The sequence below is a fragment of the Saccopteryx leptura genome, chromosome 1 (assembly GCF_036850995.1).
Source record: "Saccopteryx leptura isolate mSacLep1 chromosome 1, mSacLep1_pri_phased_curated, whole genome shotgun sequence".
In the NCBI taxonomy this organism is placed as follows: Eukaryota; Metazoa; Chordata; class Mammalia; order Chiroptera; family Emballonuridae; genus Saccopteryx; species Saccopteryx leptura.
In genome coordinates, this window is record NC_089503.1 from 304,787,753 (window position 1) to 304,806,276 (window position 18,524).

Genomic DNA, 18,524 nt, shown 5'->3' on the forward strand with positions numbered 1-18,524 from the left:
CCCCTCCCCCCTCCGCAAAGTTCTAAGCTCCGCCCACTGGTTTACGCACTCGGCCAGTCAACGCCCTCATCCGGGTTTCTGAGAGAGAGAGAGAGAGTGGATTTGCAACTCAGTCAACTACTGATCCAGTTCAGTTAGTTGCGGCTTTTCTCTCAACGGTTTGTCAACTGCCCAAATGCCTTCGTAAAATGACTCACCCCTCTGTTGCCATAACAACAGTATACAACGCCTCCTTCTTCCTTCGCCCTCTTCCAAAACAATCCTTCACTCTGGGGGCCAAGACCCTCTCCAGAATTGCTTGTAATTGAGCAGATCGAGAGCGGGTCCTTCTGCCAAGGAGGATTGGGTAGGAGGACTGGAGACTGCGTCAGCCTGGTGTCCCTAAGGGGACAGGGAAATGGGGCAAAGCAGGGTGGGAGAGTTAGAAGAAATGAGTGAAGTGGAGGTTAGCGATTAAAGGGAAGGGGGAGAATCTGTAAGGGAGATTGGAGGAGGACCGTAGCTTTTTTTTTATTTTTTAATTTTTATTGATTTTTTATTTTTTTCATTTTTCCGAAGCTGGAAACGGGGAAGCAGCTAGACAGACTCCCGCATGCGCCCGACCGGGATCCACCCGGCATGCCCACCAGGGGGCGATGCTCTGCCCACCAGGGGGCGATGCTTTGCTCCTCTGGGGCGTCGCTCCCCTGCTGCGTCCAGAGCCGTTCCAGCGCCTGAGGCAGAGGCCACAGAGCCATCCCCAGCGCCCGGGCTATCTTTGCTCCAATGGAGCCTCGGCTGCGGGAGGGGAAGAGAGAGACAGAGAGGAAGGAGAAGGGGAGGGGTGGAGAAGCAAATGGGTGCCTCTCCTGTGTGCCCTGGCCGGGGATCGAACCCGGGACTCCTGCACGCCGGGCCGACGCTCTACCGCTGAGCCAACCGGCCAGGGCCTAATTTTTATTGATTTTAGAGAGAGGAAGGGGCAGAGAGAAAAAGAAAGAAACATGGACTTGTCCCATTTATGCATCATTGGTTGATTCTTGTAAGTGCCCTGACTGAAGATTGAACTGCAACCGTGGTGCACCTGGACAACCGACTGAGCACCCAGCCAGGGCAGCACGTTGCTTGAAGTGGAGATAGGAAGAACCTGGGAGAGGGGAGTCCAGGAAGCAGGGAAACTGAGCTTCTGGAGAAGAGTGGGAGCCCCTGTGAAGGGCAGGAAAGGTGTCGAGGTTCTATAAAGGCATCCTGAAAAGAGAGGGGTCCTTGGTGGGAAGTATGAAGTGGAAGGTAGGAAGCAAAATGAGCTGTTCATAGGGATGAAGAGAGAAGCATAACTGGGAAGAGATCAGGGGTGATGGGAGGGGTAATACCCCCATCGATGGAGGTGAGGGAGCTAAGGGTTGGCAGAGGCTGAGGAGACCTTTCTCAGGACGAGAACTTGGCTTAATCAGATTCCAGAGACATCAGCAGGGAAGAAAGATGTCGGATGAGGAGGATCTGGAAGATTTTGAGCCAGATCAGATTGATGAAGAGAGGGAAAGGGAAGATGATGAGAAGGAGACAGACATGAAAGAGGAGGAAGACATCTCGGAGGAGGTGAGAGCATGGAGGCGGAGAGGTCCTAGGGCTAAGGACAGGGTTGGGCTGGAGAGGGATGCCTGACTCCACTTTCTCCTGTAGTGGACGCCCATCCCCCTCACAGAGGACGTGATGAAAGAAGGGCTTTCTTTGCTCTGTAAGACCGGCGATGGACTGGCCCATGCTTATGCCAAACTGGATGTTAAAAAGAGGTGTGTTTGGGGAGGAGGAGTGGAAGAGGACTGAGGTTGTAGGGCCTAATCTCCTTTCCCACCTTCATTTCTGGGTGTTTTGGCTGAGAGTTTGGATCTCTCTCACCCTGGGCCAATGGGAGGGAAAGATAGAATGTACTTTTCAGGAGCCCTGAGACTCCCTGCGTTAGGCCTGGCCTGGGGATCGGAAGCTGTGAGGGAGTATATGGGGATTCCTGCTGGACTCCCTCATTTGTCCTTCAGAGTGTAAGGTCTCAGCCCTTCACAGACACAAGGCCTTGCCCACTATTAAGAACCCACCTACCACCTGACCAGGTGGTGGCGCAGTGGATAGAGCGTCGGACTGGGATGTGGAAGGCCCAGGTTCGAGACCCCAAGGTCACCAGCTTGAGCGTGGGCTCATCTGGTTTGAGCAAAAGCTCACCAGCTTGGACCCAAGGTCTCTGGCTTGAGCAAGGGGTCACTCGGTCTGCTGAAGGCCCGCGGTCAAGGCACATATGAGAAAGCAATCAATGAAAAACTAAGGTGTCACAACAAAAAACTGATGATTAATGCTTCTCATCTCTCTCTGTTCCTGTCCGTTCCTATCTGTCCCTCTCTCTGACTCTCTCTGACTCTGCCACAAAAACAAACAAACAAAAACCACCTACCTGCCTGACCTCTGGTGGCGCAGTGGATAAAACGTCGACCTGGAAATGCTGAGGTCGCCGGTTCGAAACCCTGGGCTTGCCTGGTCAAGGCACATATGGGAGTTGATGCTTCCAGCTCCTCCCCCCTTCTCTCTCTCTCTCTGTCTCTCTCTCCCTTTCTCTGTCCTCTCTAAAAATGAATAAATAAATAAATAAAAAATTTTAAAAAAACCACCTACCTTCTCTTCCTCACCCTTTCCACAGGTCATCCATTCTTCTCCCCATTATAAGTCATTTCCATGCTGTCCTCTGCTTTAGCACCTCTGCCAGTCCTTGCTGTCTTTTTGTGTGTGTGTGTGTGTGACAAAGACAGGGAGACAGAGAGAGGGACAGACAGGGACAGACAGACAGGAAGGGAGAGAGATGAGAAGCATCAATTCTTCATTGCGGCTCCTTAATTTCCTTAGTTGTTCATTGATTGCTTTCTCATATGTTATCAGCAGAGCAAGTAATCGCTTGCTCAAGCCAGTGACCTTGGGCCCAAGCCAGCCACCATGGGGTCATGTCTATGATCCCATGCTCAAGCCTGATGAGCCCACGCTCAAGCCAGTGATCTTGGGGTTTTGAACCTGGATCCTCCACATCCCAGTCTGACACTCTATCCACTGCACCACCGCCTGATCAGGCCTTGCTGGCTCCTTTTTTCCCCCCCCGAAGTTAGAAGCAGGGAGGCAGTCAGACAGACTTTCTCATTTGCCCCACTGGGATCCACCCAGCATAACCACCAGGGGGCAATGCTCTGCTCATCTGGGGCATTGCTCTGTTGCAGCCAGAGCCATTCTAGTGCCTGAGGTGGAGGCCATGGAGCCATCCTCAGTGCCTGGGCCAACTGCTCCAATGGAGCCTTGGCTTTGGGAGGGAAAGAGATAGAGAGGAAGGAGAGGGGGAAGGGTAGAGAAGCAGATGGGCACTTCTCCTGTGTGCCCTGGCCAGAAATCAAACCCGGGACTTCCACATGCTGGGCCAATGCTCTACCACTGAGCCAACCGGCCAGGGCCTGGCTTCTTAACCTTAACCGTATCCTCTGCCATCTCCTAGAGGTCTGACAGACATCTACTTGCTGCATTCCTACATCCACCTGCGCTATGTGGATATTTCTGAGAACCATCTGACAGACCTGTCCCCACTCAATTACCTCACCCACCTGCTCTGGCTCAAGGCTGATGGCAACCGGCTGCAGAGTGCCCAGCTGAATGAACTGCCCTGCCTGCAGGCTGCCAGTTTTGCCTATAACCAGATCACTGACACTGAGGGCATCTCTCATCCTTATCTGGGCATCCTGGATCTCAAAGGTGGGTCCTTAGGATGGGCTACACAGATTCTTTCCTTCCTAGCTGGGGCTAACAGAAGTGGGCAGTGTGGTTCTTTCTATGCCACACAGCTATTTGCATTTATTCATTCATTCAGACACATTATGATTCATTATGGCAGTTCTATGTATGGGAGATAAAACAGTGAACAAAAAAGTTCCTATTCTCATGCAGCTTACAATCTAGATACACAATAAACATAGTAAGTAAATTTATATAGTAAGTTAAAAGGTGATATGTGCTAAGGAAAAAAATAGAATAGGGTAAAAAGGAATGGGGGGCACAGGTGGCAATTTCAAACAGGTTGGTTAGGGTAAGAATTGTTGAAAAGCTAACATTTGAGCAAAGATTTGAGGGAGAGGGAGTTAGCCGTATGGACTGCTGGGTGGACAAGTCCTCCAGACCCTGGACCACCAGACTGCTTACCCTAGGACCCTTGATGTGTTAAGTCTGGACCTGTCTGCTCTCATATCCACCTGGCATTAGAGGGGGAGAAAATGCAGAGGCTCCCAAAATTCAGGCTCTGTTGCTGAACATTTTGTAGTGGCCCTTTGAGCTCTTGACATCCTCCTGCTCCTCAGGGAACTATATCCGCATTGTGACGGGTCTGGACCCCCCAAAACTGATTGACCTGCACACACTGGAGCTTCGAGGGAATCAGCTGGAAAGCACGCTGGGAATCAACCTTCCTAAGCTGAAGAACCTCTTCCTGGTAGCTCACTGGGTCAGAGGGTGGTTGGTGCAGGGAAGAGGGCACCATCGTGGGGGACAGGATGCCTGGCTTCTAGGAGGCTCAACTACTAACTTCATCATCATAATGGTAATTGGTATCCTTTACTGAGCCCTTACTTGATGCCAGATGCTGTGATGATACAAAGTTAAAACAGACAAGGTGCTGACCACCTAGCAGGGCTTATGATACATAATGCATGGATAATACAGAAACGGTGCTTTGATACAGGTAGAAGCATAATGTGCCATAGCTGAGGTACAGACGACAGGCTAATGAGACCACTTAAATGCTCAGTTATTTAGACTCTTGAGCTTCCTCATTCCAGGATGGTGCTGAAGTCATTTCTGCTTAGTAGAGCGGGGGCTCTTAGAATGGGGGATGGGTTGAAGCATTGCCTCCTTAATGGGTGGCTTTGGTGAGATAAGCAGTCAGTAGGGGGTTACTGCTGACCTTTCTCTGGACTGGCAACTTCTGGATTTCTTTACTCTCATTACCTATCTCTAATCTCTTCCACTCCCCTCCTGGACCCCTCCCTCTCTATGTCTTAGATTTCCTTCCTCTTTTGCTGCATCTCTTTCTGATTTCTCTTCCTTCCCTATTTATCTCCCCTCTCCCAATGTATCTATTGTATCCTGGAATCTAGGCCCAGAACATGCTGAAGAAGGTGGAAGGTTTGGAGAGCCTAAAGAATCTCACTAACTTGCATCTTCGAGACAACCAGATTGCAACTCTGAGTGGCTTCTCCAAAGAAATGAAATCACTGCAGTACCTCAACCTGAGGTATGCACCCCTCCAGGCCTCACCTTGCTCCTACCCCTGACCAGAAGCAGCTTTTGACCCTGTGTCCTTCCCTGGCCCAAATCCCCCAACCCCCAATCCTAGCCCTCTCCCAGACTCACCCTTAACCTCTATCTTTTTTTTTTTCAGAGACAGAGAGAGAGATAGACAGGGACAGACAGACAGGAACGGAGAGATGAGAAGCACCAATCATTAGTTTTTCGTTGTGTGTTGCAACACCTTAGTTGTTCATTGATTGCTTTCTCATATGTGCCTTGACCGTGGGGCTACAGCAGACCGAATAACCCCTTGCTCAAGCCTTGGGCTCAAGCTGGTGAGCTTTTTGCTCAAACCAGATGAGCCGGCACCCAAGCTGGCAACCTCGGATCTCGAATCTGGTTCTTCCACATCCCAGTCCGACGCTCTATCCACTGCGCCACCGCCTGGTCAGGCAACTTCTATCTTGATCCTCATCCTTCCTTTCCTTCCTTTCTTTTGCATTTAGTCCTAATTGCAACACTAAGACCTTTATAGCCTGAGACCCCTGAACCCTTATACATTCAATCACAGCCTTGTACTGTGTTTCAGGAACATCTGAAGGAATCAGAGATGTTCCCTGTTCTCAAGGAACTCAGTCTGGCTCCAATTTTATTTTTTGGGTCCCATAGGTTTCTACTCTGCTTCTCCATCTTCTGTGCCCCAATTCCTCTTTCCATTTCTTGCCTCTCTTCTCCTGAGCCCCAACTGTAAGGCCCCATTACTGATATAAAATACAAGATGTGCTCAGATGTGAGCAAAGAATATTTGAAAGAAATCTCGAGATAGAAAAGCACTGGGCAGCAGGGAGATTTATTTTCGGCGACTCTTGTCTGATGGAGGATTTTATATGTTTCATTAAGCAAAGATGTAAGGAAACCACCTCCTTAGTCAAGGCTGGTAATGGAAATGGAATCTCCAAATAGGGAGAGGTGGTTGCACCTTGAACCCCAACTCCTACCCTGATTCATGGAGCAATCTCTTATTAATTAGCTCTGCCACATTGGTCTGGTAGGGTAGATAGGGCTTCTGTTTTCCTGCTAATAGCCTAGACAGGGATGGTGGACCCTTCTCAGTGGCTGTTCACTTGGGAGGTTTGGAAGCAAGTGTAGTGGAGACGCGTTGTCTCATTGACTAGGAGGCACCTCTGGGGCCAAAGACACTAAATGTCCCACAATGCACAGGACAGTCCAACACAAAGTACATGTAGCATTCCCTGTAAGAAACACAGTGTGAGGTTCAGCATCTTTAGTGAGATAAGGTAGAAACATTTAAACCTGATTTCATAAAGCCTTGAGGCAAGAACGTGAAAATAAACACAGCATACTGTACAATGAGGCATATTAGGAGATGAAGCTTGTTCTTCAGGCTGGGAGGCCCCAGCCCATCCCTTCCTCTAGGTTCCTTCCAGTGGGAAGCACCAACATAGCACCCACCATTTTGACCTTCAATCCCAGTTTCTTTTTCGCTGGCCCAAAACCTATCTTCTGACCTCTAACTAGGTATAATTGATACGGAAGTCTGTCCCTGCAAAGGAGATTTCCCTCCCGTTCTCCAACAATAAGATAGGGTTGTGACCTAGTATCGCTGCTCCAAAATAATAAATGTGACACATTACAGAATAGAACATGGCACTTAGGGATTCCTTGAAGGGCAGAAGCAGGACAGGAGTAGAACTGGACTGTACCTCTGCAACAATCTGGCAATGCTTGACAAACCAATCCACAGAGGCAGTGTTTCTAGGGAAACTGGAGCCAATGGGAGATTCCCCCTGAGGCCCCATTCCTGGCAGCTGGCCTCCAAAACCCATTATTCCCCAGTGAACCCCTTCTGACTGCACTGGCAGGGGCAATATGATCACTGACCTGCGGGAGCTCAATAAGCTTCGGGACCTGCCCAAACTTCAAGCCTTGGTGCTGCTGGACAACCCATGTAGAGATGAGAATGACTACCGCCAGGAGGCTCTGGTTCAGATGGCACAACTGGAACGTCTGGACAAAGATTTCTACAAGGAAGAGGATCAGGCTGAGGCCAGTGAGATTCGTCAGCAGAGGCTGAAGGAGGAGCAGGAGCAGGAGGCTGAGCCTGAGCATGACACAGAACTGGACCAGCCACGTAGCAACAGTTCTTCTCACCTTCAAGGATAATAAGGAAGTTGGCAGGAGGCAGGGAGGAGGAGGCCAAGGGCCTGGCACATAGAGGGGGAGAGAAGGTGCTATAGGAGAAGGTGGGTGAGGAAGGGATAAGGCAAGGAGAACTCTTGGAGAAATCAGAGTTAGGAGCCAGGGAGTGTCTCAGAGTGAGGAGTAAGGAACGGCAGGACCTAGGAAGAGCTGAGAAAGGCTTAGGAGATATATCAGGAAGCCAGAAGAAGAAATGAAAAGAATTGGGGTAGCAGGCAGAGCTATTGGTATGGGGTGGGCAGCCATACCTGACCTAGAGTTAAAAGATCAGCTGGCAAGACCAGGTCTGGGGCAAGGCAGTAAGTAGTGCAGGAAGAGAGGTGGTTGGTGGCTATGAGGAATGCAGCTGGGCCCAGGAGAGGAGGTAGGAGAGAGATCCTGCACTAAAAATCTGAAGTTAAAAATAACAGGACACAGAGGTAGAGGGAAGAAAGGAGGGCAGGGTAGTGAAGCAGAAAGAGACTGAAGAGTTGAGCCCAGGAAAGTGTAGCAGCTGGGCACTTCAGATGAGGCCAGAGGCAGCAGTGGGAATGCAGTAGGGCCCAGAGGATTTACTTCTGTCCTCTTCCTCCAGAGGATCAAAGACACTGGCCCCAAGACCCAAGAAGACTCCATTAGCAAGGACCACCACACACACATACATCCTCATCCGGGGACATAGGATGCCTTCCCTTGCCCCAGACCTGGGGATTCATCACAGCCTGCTGCCCAGGCTCTGTGTGGGCACTGGTCACCTTGTCAGCGGGGTGGGGGACCTGGGCTCTGCCTGAAACTTGGCAGCAGTCATTCCTAAGGCAGGTCTGGTAGGAGCCAAGCCTGGATGGGTAGAAGGGATGGTGGTAGAGTTGGCTGCAAGGTGGCTGCGGAGGCGGGCTGGGCGTTAGAACAACTCTGTTTTCCAATAAAGAGATTCTGATAGGCTTGTATCTCACTGTTTGGGAGATACGGAGTCTGTCACGGGCTTCCCTGATTGTGGCGGGCCTCGGGTCTGAATATTCGGTAAGGCTGTGCCTGTTACTTTCTAGAGGGGTCGTGACGTGGGCAGGAGTGTGCGTGGGTGCTGGGGAAGGCAGGCTCTGGGTCACCCCCAGTCCTTCCCCATCATTTCCCCCCAACCTCCCCCACCACACCCCCATCGGCCCCCCACCCGCTCTCCTACGTGCGCCTCCGCCCGCGGCTCCTGACTCATCGGGGGCTCCGGGTCACATGCACCCGCCCGGCCCTATCGGCGCCTCCCCCCGCCCGCCCCCCGCCCGCTGCCCGGGAGCCGCAGTCGTCGCTGCCGCCGCCACTCCCGCTCTCTCTGCACCGCCGCCGCCGCCACTGCCACTGCCCACGCCGCCGTCACAGGCTGAGTCTGCAGCCCCGAGGTGAAGCCCTGGCCCGGCCCCTGCGCCCCTCCAGCCGGTGCCCCGGCCCCCGCGCCCCCTCCCAGCTGCCCTGGCCCGCGCGCATCTCTTCCCCGGGCGCTGCGCACCTGCTCCGTCACCCGAGCCTCCCCGGCGCCCTCCTTCCCCGCCTTCCCGACCGCTCCTCTCGGTTTCTGGCTGTCGCCCGCATCTCATTTGAACACCAGCCCTTCCTCACCCTGGCCTGCCCCTCTCCTCATGCCCTGCTTCGCCTCCGGTTCTGTCGACATCAAGTTCGGGGTCTCCCGCGGCTGTGCGTTTTCACCCTGGCCCGTTCTCTGGGCTTCGCTTCTGGGGAGATGGCTTCTCTCACCGCCCGCAGCATCCCCGACCTCCTCTAGACTCCCTCTCCCCACTGCTCCCCCACTTCGCCCCTCTCGGCTGCATCGGGGCTTTGAGGGAGATTTGTCTGGGGCAGCTGGAGGACGGGCCCAGCCCTGCCTCCCCCACCGCCCCCCGTCTCTCCTCCCCGGCTCTTCCCTCTGCAAACCCCAGGGACAGAAGGCCTTTCCCAGGACCTCTCCCCAGACTTCTTGACTGTACATCCGTGGGGAAGAGGAGGGACGTACGTCTAGGAGAGAGACTGGGGCCTTGGCCTGGGGACTGGGGTGTTAAGTTGGATGGGTTGGGGCTCTGGAGGAAAGGCTTCAGCTCGCCAGACTACCCATCCTCTTAGCTCCAAGGAGAAAGGCAAGCCTGGCAGCCATTCGGTTCGGGGGAGGTCTGGGGGAACCCCGCCAGCCCCTGTGGGGCCCCCCCACCCCTCACTGCGGAGTCCTTTCACCTCTATGTTGGATCTTACCCCACCCACTACTGCAGTGACCTCCCCTTCCTCACTGCATTGACCTTCTCCCCTCCCTTTGGGAGGGGTGGGAATCCCTTCTGGGGCCAACAGAGGCAGCTCCTCCCCCACCCCCCACCCACTGCAGTAACCTCTTTCCCATCCTTCCCAGCTTCTGGCCCCTCCCACTGATCTCAGGCTCCACCCCTCTGAGCTTTCTTACTTTTCTCATTACTTCCCTTCCACCCAAAGAGATCCCAGCCATCATGTCGATAGAGAAGATCTGGGCCCGGGAGATCTTGGACTCCCGTGGGAACCCCACGGTGGAAGTGGATCTCTACACTGCCCGAGGTACTGAGCAGGCCTAGACCGAAACACAACCCCCACCCCCCAGTGCTGGGGATGCCCTGGTCTGGGATGGGAAGCTTCCTTGATTCCCAGCAAGGACAGGGTGCTAGGCTAGGCTCATAGCCTTGACTGTAGGGGATGGATCCTGTTGTTCTGGGCAGCTGGGATAGGCAGGCCTCCCTGTTCTACTTTAGTTTATGACACATGTCCTGCCTCTTTATGTTTGTGTAGTCACCTGTCTGTGCATATATGCATGACTTCATTCCTCTGGGTTCCTACTGGTGCATGTGGGACCTCAGTTGGCAGATGAGTAGGCCATTGCTTGTGCATCTGCCATCATGTATTCATGTGTCTGTATTAGGGAGCAATGTGTGTGTATCTCTGTGGGTGTCTATGAATTAGGGAGCAGTGTGAGGAGATGGCTGGATGTGGCAGGCAGGAGTTTAGAGCTGGAGAGCTAAAGGGATCCCTGGTCCCTGTAGAGTCTGTCTCTCCACGTTCCTCTCCCAGGTCTTTTTAGAGCTGCAGTGCCCAGTGGAGCCTCCACTGGGATCTATGAGGCCCTGGAACTAAGGGATGGGGACAAACAACGTTACTTAGGCAAAGGTGAGGCCCTCTTTTGCAAGCTCTTCCACCCATCAGCTTTATACTCCTAGCTCACACCAGTCCCCAAGACCCCTCTTGCATCCCTTCCTCCCCTTTTTCCATTCTGGATTCTCTTGGTCTGACCCAGCCTGGCCCTTTGCCCCTTCCCAGGTGTCCTGAAGGCAGTGGACCACATCAACACCACCATTGCGCCAGCCCTCATCAGCTCAGTGAGGCTCACTCTTTGCTGGGAGTGGCAGGACCAGGGTCCTGGAAGGGGAGGAGAAAGAGGGAGAAAGGCCCACCCCTTGGGAATCATGGTTACCAAGGGAAGGGTGGGAATATGTCCCCTATTGCCCTCTGCTCCCGTGAGGGCTCAGCTCCCTTGATCCAGATGGGATGTCACAGGAATCTGGTTGAACCCTGGCTGGATGTGAGCCTGTGTGAAGGGGAAAGCCCTGTCTTAGGGCCCAGCCTCCATTCCGGCCCAGGGTGATGGTGGGTCTGCCTGTAGGGCCTCTCTGTGGTGGAGCAGGAGAAGCTGGACAACCTGATGTTGGAGTTGGATGGGACTGAGAACAAATGTAAGCAGGGGCCGGAAGAGAGTGGGGAGGCCGAGGGTGGGGATGTGTGGAGCAGACAGAGAACCGAAGGGGTCAGTGCTGTGGGGGCTTCCTGAGGAAGGACTTCTTCCATCCTCCTCCCAATATCAGAGCAGGAGAGGATGAGTTTAACTGCAGTGGTGGTGGTGTGTGTATGTGTGTGGGGTGACATTAGAGGAAGAACTTCTTTTCAGTATAAAGAGGAGGGAGTGGCGTGATACAGTCTGGTCTCGGGGTATTTAGAAATACGTGCAGCTTTCTGTCCATTCCTGTGACCTACTCCCCAATACCCCAGGAGAGAATGGATGAGGTGTTGCAGGAGAGGAGGGAAGAGGGCGGAGGGATCTCCTTTACTGGCTCCTTTGGGGAATATAGGTGGAGGCAAGGTCTAGAAGGGGACGGGGCATGTTGCTCAGTGCCTTCCTCTATAATCTCCCAGCTAAGTTTGGGGCCAATGCCATCCTGGGTGTGTCCTTGGCCGTGTGTAAGGCAGGGGCAGCTGAGCGGGAACTGCCCCTATATCGCCACATCGCTCAGCTGGCTGGGAACTCAGACCTCATCCTGCCTGTGCCGGTGAGCACCGCACCATGCCTGTGCCTCTTCCAGGGGTGGGGGCAGGGGAAGCATGAACTCCTGTGAAGCCTGATAGGAGGAAAGGGAACTGGGGCAACTAAAGAGAAAGGATGGGGACATGAAACTTGTAGTCTGGCAAGCTGGGGGACATTTGGGATCTTGGGTGAGCATTCCCAGGGGTGGAAAGGAAAAATGCTCAGTGACTTTTCTGTCCTGTGGCTCCTAGGCCTTCAATGTGATCAATGGTGGGTCTCATGCTGGGAACAAGCTGGCCATGCAGGAGTTTATGATCCTTCCAGTGGGCGCTGAGAGCTTTCGTGATGCCATGCGACTCGGGGCGGAGGTTTACCACACACTCAAGGGGGTCATCAAGGACAAGTATGGAAAAGATGCCACCAATGTGGGAGATGAAGGTGGCTTTGCCCCCAATATCCTGGAGAACAGTGAAGGTGAAACCAGGAGCCCCACTCCCAGCTATGAGTCTCACTTTATCCTGGGCTACTGGGAAGGGCCATACTTCACCAAGTCCTGAGCAGTGTGGGTGGATGGTCCCTGACTCTTGCTAGCTCTAAGCCGTGCCAGTTCCTGAAGTGGGTTCCAGAGACCCTGCCAAATTCAGATGAATGCCTAGGAGAACAGTCCACCTGTTCAGCCAGGTTCCTTAGCAGCTATAAGTTCTCACTGGAGCCCTTGGGAGTGTTGGAAGGTGGTCTGGGTCACCTGTGGAATCCATCCCAGCCTTTAGCTCCATAGAGTTCTCAGTTTGATGAGATACACCAAAATCCAAGTAATCCATTCCAAATCTATCCCATTCTCACCCCCCACTTCTTAGGCCTTGAGGATCCCTATCTTTCCCCTGCCCTGTGAGGAGAAACTATATAGTGAATAGAAACAATACTGGTAGTGGCTAAGACTTAAGGTTCTGAGGCCAAACTGCCTGCATTTTAACCTTGACTTGAAGAACCTCATTCTTATTTAATTTCTCCATGCTTCGTCTTTCTTATCTGTAACATAGAAATACTGATAACAATATTTTCTTCAGACAGCATTGTGAAAATTAAATGAGATCATATATGTGAAGTGCTAACATGACATAGCCCTCAGTAAATGATAGCTATATTTTTTATTTTTTTTAATTAATTTATTCATTTTAGAGAAGAAAGAGAGAGAGAGAGAGAGAGAGAGAGAGAGAGAAGGAGGGAGGAGCAGGAAGCATCAACTCCCATATGTGCCTTGACCAGGCAAGCCCAGGGTTTCGAACTGGCAACCTCAGCGTTCCAGGTTGATGCTTTATCCACTGCGCCACCACAGGTCAGGCATGATAGCTATTTTTATTTGGATTTTTCTGAAGCTGGAAACGGGGAGGCAGTCAGACAGACTCCCGCATGCGCCCGACCGGGATCCACCCGGCACGCCCACCAGGGGGCGATGCTCTGCCCATCCAGGGCGTTGCTCTGTCACCTGGGGCAGAGACCAAGGAGCCATCCCCAGCACCCGGGCCATCTTTGCTCCAATGGAGCCTCGGCTGCCGGAGGGGAAGAGAGAGACAGAGAGGAATGAGGGGGGGGGAGGGGGGGAGAAGCAGATGGGCGCTTCTCCTGTGTGCCCTGGCCGGGAATCAAACCCGGGACTTCTGCACGCCAGGCCGACGCTCTACCACTGAGCCAACCTGCCAGGGCCGCCAATAGCTATTTTTAAAAACACTATTATTGCCTGACCAGGCGGTGGCACAGTGTATAGAGCGCTGGACTGGAAGGCTGAGGACCCAGGTTCGAGACCCCAAGGTCACCAGCTTGAGCGCGGTTCATCTGGTTTGAGCAAAAGCTCACAAGCTTGGACCCAAGGTCGCTGGCTCAAGCAAGGGGTTACTCGGTCTGCTGAAGGCCTGCAGTCAAGGCACATATGAGAAAGCAATCAATGAACAACTAAGGTGTCGCAACATGCAACAAAAAACTAATGATTGATGCTTCTCATCTCTCCGTTCCTGTCTCTCTGTCCCTGTCTATCCCTCTCTCTGACTCACTCTCTGTCTCTGTAAAAAAAAACACACAAAAAACCTGCCCCCCCCAAAAAAAAAAAACACAAAACACTATTATTAACAGAAGCCCATTTCTCTGCCTTCCTGGAAGATGGCCTGCTCTTCCTAGACCTAGGGATAACCCCAGTGAGAACCTTAGCCGGACTTCTCCGCAGCAAGTCCTCAACCACTGCCCTTCATTTCTTCCTTGTCTTTGTTCCTTCTTGCCTGCCCTTCCTGCTAATACTGTCACTGTGTTTCGTCCCCAGCCTTGGAGCTGGTGAAGGAAGCCATCGACAAGTCTGGCTACACGGAAAAGATTGTCATTGGCATGGATGTCGCTGCCTCAGAGTTTTATCGTGATGGCAAATATGACTTGGATTTCAAATCTCCTGCTGACCCTTCCCGATATATCACTGGGGACCAGCTAGGGTCCCTCTACCAGGACTTTGTCAGGGACTATCCTGGTGAGAACAAGGCAGAGTGTGGGAGTAAGGGCAGGGGGGAGGGGGGAGGGATGTATTGGGGCAACTTACGGGCTGCTGACTTGGGTGCCAGGCAGAGGTGTCCTAAGAAGAACCTGAGGACAGGGATGGGGTGAGGAAGCCTTCTACAGAGCCTGGGCTTTGTTTGTAGTGTAGATGTGCAGGTACCTGCAATGAATCTGTTCCATCTGCTTCAGATCCTGACTCAAGTCATGTTCTGAAACTATTGGAATCATGGGGAAGGCTTTGGAAGGAATGAGGGATGCTGAGAGAGTGACTGGACCTGGCAGGGAACAGACAGATTTCAGTATAGCTAAAAACTGTGGATGCTGAATGGAGCTGGAAGTAATGTGTGAATAGAACAAAAGGCTGATGAGAAAATGAATTATCCTTTAGGTCTACCAAGGGCTTTAAATATAAGTTGCAGAACGAAGGAATTTGATTAGTAATGAGGAAGGGCTTCCTGGTAGTGAAAATATGAAAATGCAGATAGGTTGTGATAAAGATTTTGAACCCTTGTTGTTGTTTTATTTGTTTGTTTGTTTGTTTGTTTATTGTTGTTGTTTTTTTTTTTTTTTTCTGAAGTTGGAAACGGGAAGGCAGTCAGACAGACTCCCGCATGCGCCCGACCAGGATCCACCGGCATGCCCACCAGGGGGCGATGCTCTGCCCATCTCGGGCGTGGCTCTGTCTCAACCAGAGCCACTCTAGCCCCAGGCACTAGAGTGGCTCTGGTTGCGACAGAGCCACACCTGGAGGGGCAGAGCATCGCCCCCTGGTGGGCAGAGCGTCGCCCCCTGGTGGGCGTGCTGGGTGGATCCCGGTCGGGCGCATGCGGGAGTCTGTCTGACTGTCTATCCCCGTTTCCAGCTTCAGAGAAAAAAAAACAAAAAAACAAAACAAAAAAAAGAATCATTTTAGGGCAGGCTTATTTGAGGATGGGGGAAGCCAGGATGAACAGGCTCAGTTAGCCAGGGGATCAGAGTAGGGGAGTGTTCCTGCCTGGTGCAAAGCCCCAAGGAGGATCAATAGCCCCCTCGCCGCTCTCCCTGCAGTGGTCTCCATAGAGGACCCCTTTGACCAGGATGATTGGGCTGCCTGGTCGAAGTTCACAGCCAATGTAGGGATACAGATTGTGGGTGATGACCTGACAGTGACCAACCCAAAGCGCATTGAGCGAGCAGTGGAAGAAAAGGCTTGCAACTGTCTGCTGCTCAAGGTCAACCAGATCGGTTCGGTCACTGAAGCCATCCAAGCGTGAGTACCTCCTGGTTCTCTGCTTCTCAGCCCATTTCTCAGGACCCCTCTTGCAAAAGCTCTAAGCCTTTGTAATTGACCTACAGATGCTGAAGAGATCAGGGAACCTGGAGTCACCTTAATGGCCCTCAGTTCTGCTGATTCTCTGTTCCCCTCGCAGACAGCACAGCTTTTCTCCAAATGTTTAACATAGATCAATGTTGAGGCAGGGGAACAGAGTGCCCAGCGCGAGGGGCTGTGAGTCAGTGCTGGTCTATGGATACAGGTGCAAGCTGGCCCAGGAGAATGGCTGGGGGGTCATGGTGAGTCATCGTTCAGGAGAGACTGAGGACACGTTCATCGCAGACCTGGTGGTGGGGCTGTGCACAGGCCAGGTGAGTTCAAGGGAGATCTTTGTGCAGTTGGAGGGTTCTAGGCTCAGGTGGGTCTCTCCTCCTAGGTGTTTGAGTGTCAGGGCAACTTCAAGGGAGTGTACGTTTCCTTTCAAGGAACGAAGGGGCAGCCAGTGAGCTGCTTATTTTTCTGAATGTTTCAGATCAAGACCGGTGCCCCATGCCGTTCTGAGCGTCTGGCTAAGTACAACCAGCTCATGAGGTAAGGGAACCTGGGGAATGGGATCTGTTTGCCCACCATTCCATCACCAGTGCCCAGGGCCTTGAGAACAGTAGATATCCAGAAAATACTTGGTTTTGAAAGATGAGTTGACTGATGGCCAGATGGGTGGATCCTACAGGTCACATGGGAGAGCCAGGGAATACCCACCCTTGGGCCAGGAGCAGGTGGTTTGATGGCCTTGGAGACTGAGGGTCTCCTGGAAAGAGAAGCATAATCCTCCTGCTTCCCTGACATTTCCTTTTTGGTTTATCTTTCTCAGAATTGAGGAAGAGCTGGGGGACGAAGCTCGCTTCGCTGGACACAATTTTCGCAACCCCAGCGTGCTGTGATCCCTCTACTTGATTGGAGACTTGGACCTTTCCCATCCTCCTGGAACCTCTTCCTGTCATGCTCTGTGATATTTCACCCCAGATATTCTGGCTGACCTGCTGCACTGCTCTTGGGCTTGTTCCACTCCTGCTATCTCTGCTATCCCCCCTCTAGGTTCTACAGTCTTCTCTTCTTTCCTATTCTTTCCCCTCAAAAACTTGCCACAGGACTGAGGATTATAATGGGGTCCATAAAAAAGTGATCAGGGTCTGTGACAGGAGCTTCAAAGTTGGTTGTTGAGGTGTTTAGAGGGGCCATGCATCACTTGTGCTTTGGGCTGGTTCCTTGTGTTTTCCATGTTGCATATGAGCCAAGCACTGCATAGTGCTGAGGTGGAGGGAGGTGCTGGCTGCTGGTCATGCCTGGCCTAAGGGTTTAGTGTGTTATTTACTTATTTATTTTTTCATTCATCCTGTTAATTACTTCCCTATAATTCCAGGGCCAAAAACTGGCCTGACTGGAGGGGACTATGTGTCTGTCTTTCATGTGGCTGTAGATTCCGAGATGGCCTGGGATGGGAAGTCTTGCTTGAATGCTAAGGGTAACAGCAAAGGGCCTTGCTGGCAGCTCCTTTATGTGTACCAACCCTTCCCTGAAGCCTGGCTGGGGCCAGAGGGGCTGTGCACCTAGGGGCTCTTCCCTGGAACCCTCTTCCCAGCTCTGCCTTCCCCGCTCTTCCTCCAGCTGCACCAGAGCAATGTCTCATTTCCCATGCCATGTTCCACAGTTGCCACCACCTCTGTGGCATTGAAATGAGCACCATCATTAAAGTCTGAATCACGGTGTATTATTGTGTCTGAGGGTCTTACTGTAGCCCATATGAGGGGAGAGAATATGGAGTACCAGGAAGGAGGCTGATGAAACTGGATAGCAGGGCTGGGGCGGGCACAAAGGGAGGAAGACAAATAGAACAGATATGGCCAAGATGATGACATTGCCCACTCCATCCTGGCCAGGTGAGGGTCACATTGTCCCTGCCTTAGAAACAAGCTTGGCTCCAGGACCCAGGTGATTTAGGGGTTCTTAACTTGGTGTAAGATTTCCTAAAATTATAAAAAATATTGTATGTTCATTGTGGGAAAAGGCATCCAAAATGTTTTCAGATTCCCTAAGGGTCTTTGCCAAAGAAGGGATAAATGTGTGAACTAGAGCAGCTTCTATACTGGGCCTTTCCCAAACAAACTGGCTGCTAAAAAATAAATAGTAATAATAATAATAATAATAAATTCCTGGCTGCTTCTGGGATGGAACAGCACTGCATGGCCATTACTCCCTGCAAGGTCTGGAACCAGGGAGGGAGAAACAGTACCAGGGTGCGTGAGAGGAAGGCCTGAGGGGAGTCCTGTAAACGGAAGATTCAGGACCTGAAGTGCTCAACAGGCTCCTCCTTTTCCAGTTGGGTCAGGCTGCAAGTAGGTTGCCAATGTGTGGCTGGAGACCCGCTACAACTCTTCAGCTCCTGTGGAGACCCAGCATTCAGATGGGAACCCAGGAACCACGGAGGGGAAGAACCCCTCTCAGTGCTTTGTGGGGCTGTGGCCACTAGAGGGAGCCAAGGTTCTGCAGGACACCTTACCTAAAGCCTGAGGAAAGGGGTGGGAGGAATTTCAAGGTTGTTCCCTCTCTGGGCCTCCCACTCTCTACTTCTGGTTCTGGGCTCCCTTTACCTTCCTGCCCAGCTCCAGGACTAGAATATTCCAGTTCTGCATGACCAGGACCCCCTTCTCAGCCCCGTCCTTTCTGTGTTGCTGAAGCTGCCTCCATTTTCAGTTCAAAGCACGTCTTGCCCTCTCTCCTGGGCACCTCTTTCTTTCAGGGCAGGCATCTCACCTTTCCCTTCTCTCCTGTGTCTCCCGGGTGCCTTTTCTGTTTCTCTTGGGGCACACTGTACTTTTCTCCGTGCCTCTTGGTTTTCTTTGGAGTGCATTATATTCATCTTTCTAAAGTAACTCCTGGACTGACCAGGCCTATTCTGGTTGGAGT

The 18,524-nt window shown here is 52.3% G+C and overlaps 2 protein-coding genes across 6 annotated transcripts; both read left to right on the top strand.

Annotated features, from left to right (window-relative positions):
• Nucleotides 1-223: 223 nt before the first annotated feature.
• On the top strand, nt 224-8,426 carry LRRC23 (leucine rich repeat containing 23). Of its 4 annotated transcripts, none has more exons than XM_066358123.1 (7): nt 224-346; nt 1,434-1,578; nt 1,663-1,772; nt 3,500-3,753; nt 4,353-4,591; nt 5,148-5,284; nt 7,164-8,426. In XM_066358123.1, exons 2-7 carry the CDS (start codon nt 1,462-1,464, stop codon nt 7,462-7,464), a joined length of 1,158 nt encoding a protein of 385 aa, XP_066214220.1. In that variant the 5' UTR covers nt 224-346; nt 1,434-1,461; the 3' UTR covers nt 7,465-8,426. The 4 variants fall into 4 exon arrangements, with proteins under 4 accessions (XP_066214220.1, XP_066214234.1, XP_066214230.1 ...); XM_066358137.1 differs by having other exon boundaries at nt 5,432-7,255; XM_066358129.1 differs by having other exon boundaries at nt 229-346; nt 4,353-4,483.
• A 310-nt stretch (nt 8,427-8,736) lies between these two features.
• Nucleotides 8,737-17,326, top strand: ENO2 (enolase 2). 2 transcript variants are annotated; one of them, XM_066358184.1, is made up of 12 exons: nt 8,737-8,870; nt 9,943-10,041; nt 10,549-10,644; nt 10,795-10,853; nt 11,138-11,207; nt 11,665-11,798; nt 12,025-12,247; nt 14,085-14,282; nt 15,356-15,557; nt 15,823-15,931; nt 16,093-16,151; nt 16,432-17,326. In XM_066358184.1, the coding sequence occupies exons 2-12, from the start codon at nt 9,957-9,959 to the stop codon at nt 16,499-16,501; spliced, it is 1,305 nt and encodes a 434-aa protein (XP_066214281.1). In that variant the 5' UTR covers nt 8,737-8,870; nt 9,943-9,956; the 3' UTR covers nt 16,502-17,326. The 2 variants fall into 2 exon arrangements, with proteins under 2 accessions (XP_066214281.1, XP_066214279.1); XM_066358182.1 differs by lacking the exon at nt 8,737-8,870 and adding an exon at nt 9,414-9,599.
• Nucleotides 17,327-18,524: the final 1,198 nt, after the last annotated feature.

Excerpts from the sequence above, each read along its gene's own strand:
- LRRC23 (XM_066358123.1), top strand. The coding sequence starts at position 1,462 with ATGTCGGATGAGGAGGATCTGGAAGATTTTGAGCCAGATCAGATTGAT. Across the intron at positions 1,579-1,662 it reads AGGAAGACATCTCGGAGGAG|TGGACGCCCATCCCCCTCAC; the intron begins GTGAGAGCATGG and ends TTTCTCCTGTAG. Across the intron at positions 1,773-3,499 it reads AAACTGGATGTTAAAAAGAG|AGGTCTGACAGACATCTACT; the intron begins GTGTGTTTGGGG and ends GCCATCTCCTAG.
- ENO2 (XM_066358182.1), top strand. The coding sequence starts at position 9,530 with ATGGGTTGGGGCTCTGGAGGAAAGGCTTCAGCTCGCCAGACTACCCAT. Across the intron at positions 9,600-9,942 it reads TCTTAGCTCCAAGGAGAAAG|AGATCCCAGCCATCATGTCG; the intron begins GCAAGCCTGGCA and ends TTCCACCCAAAG. Across the intron at positions 12,248-14,084 it reads TATCCTGGAGAACAGTGAAG|CCTTGGAGCTGGTGAAGGAA; the intron begins GTGAAACCAGGA and ends TTTCGTCCCCAG.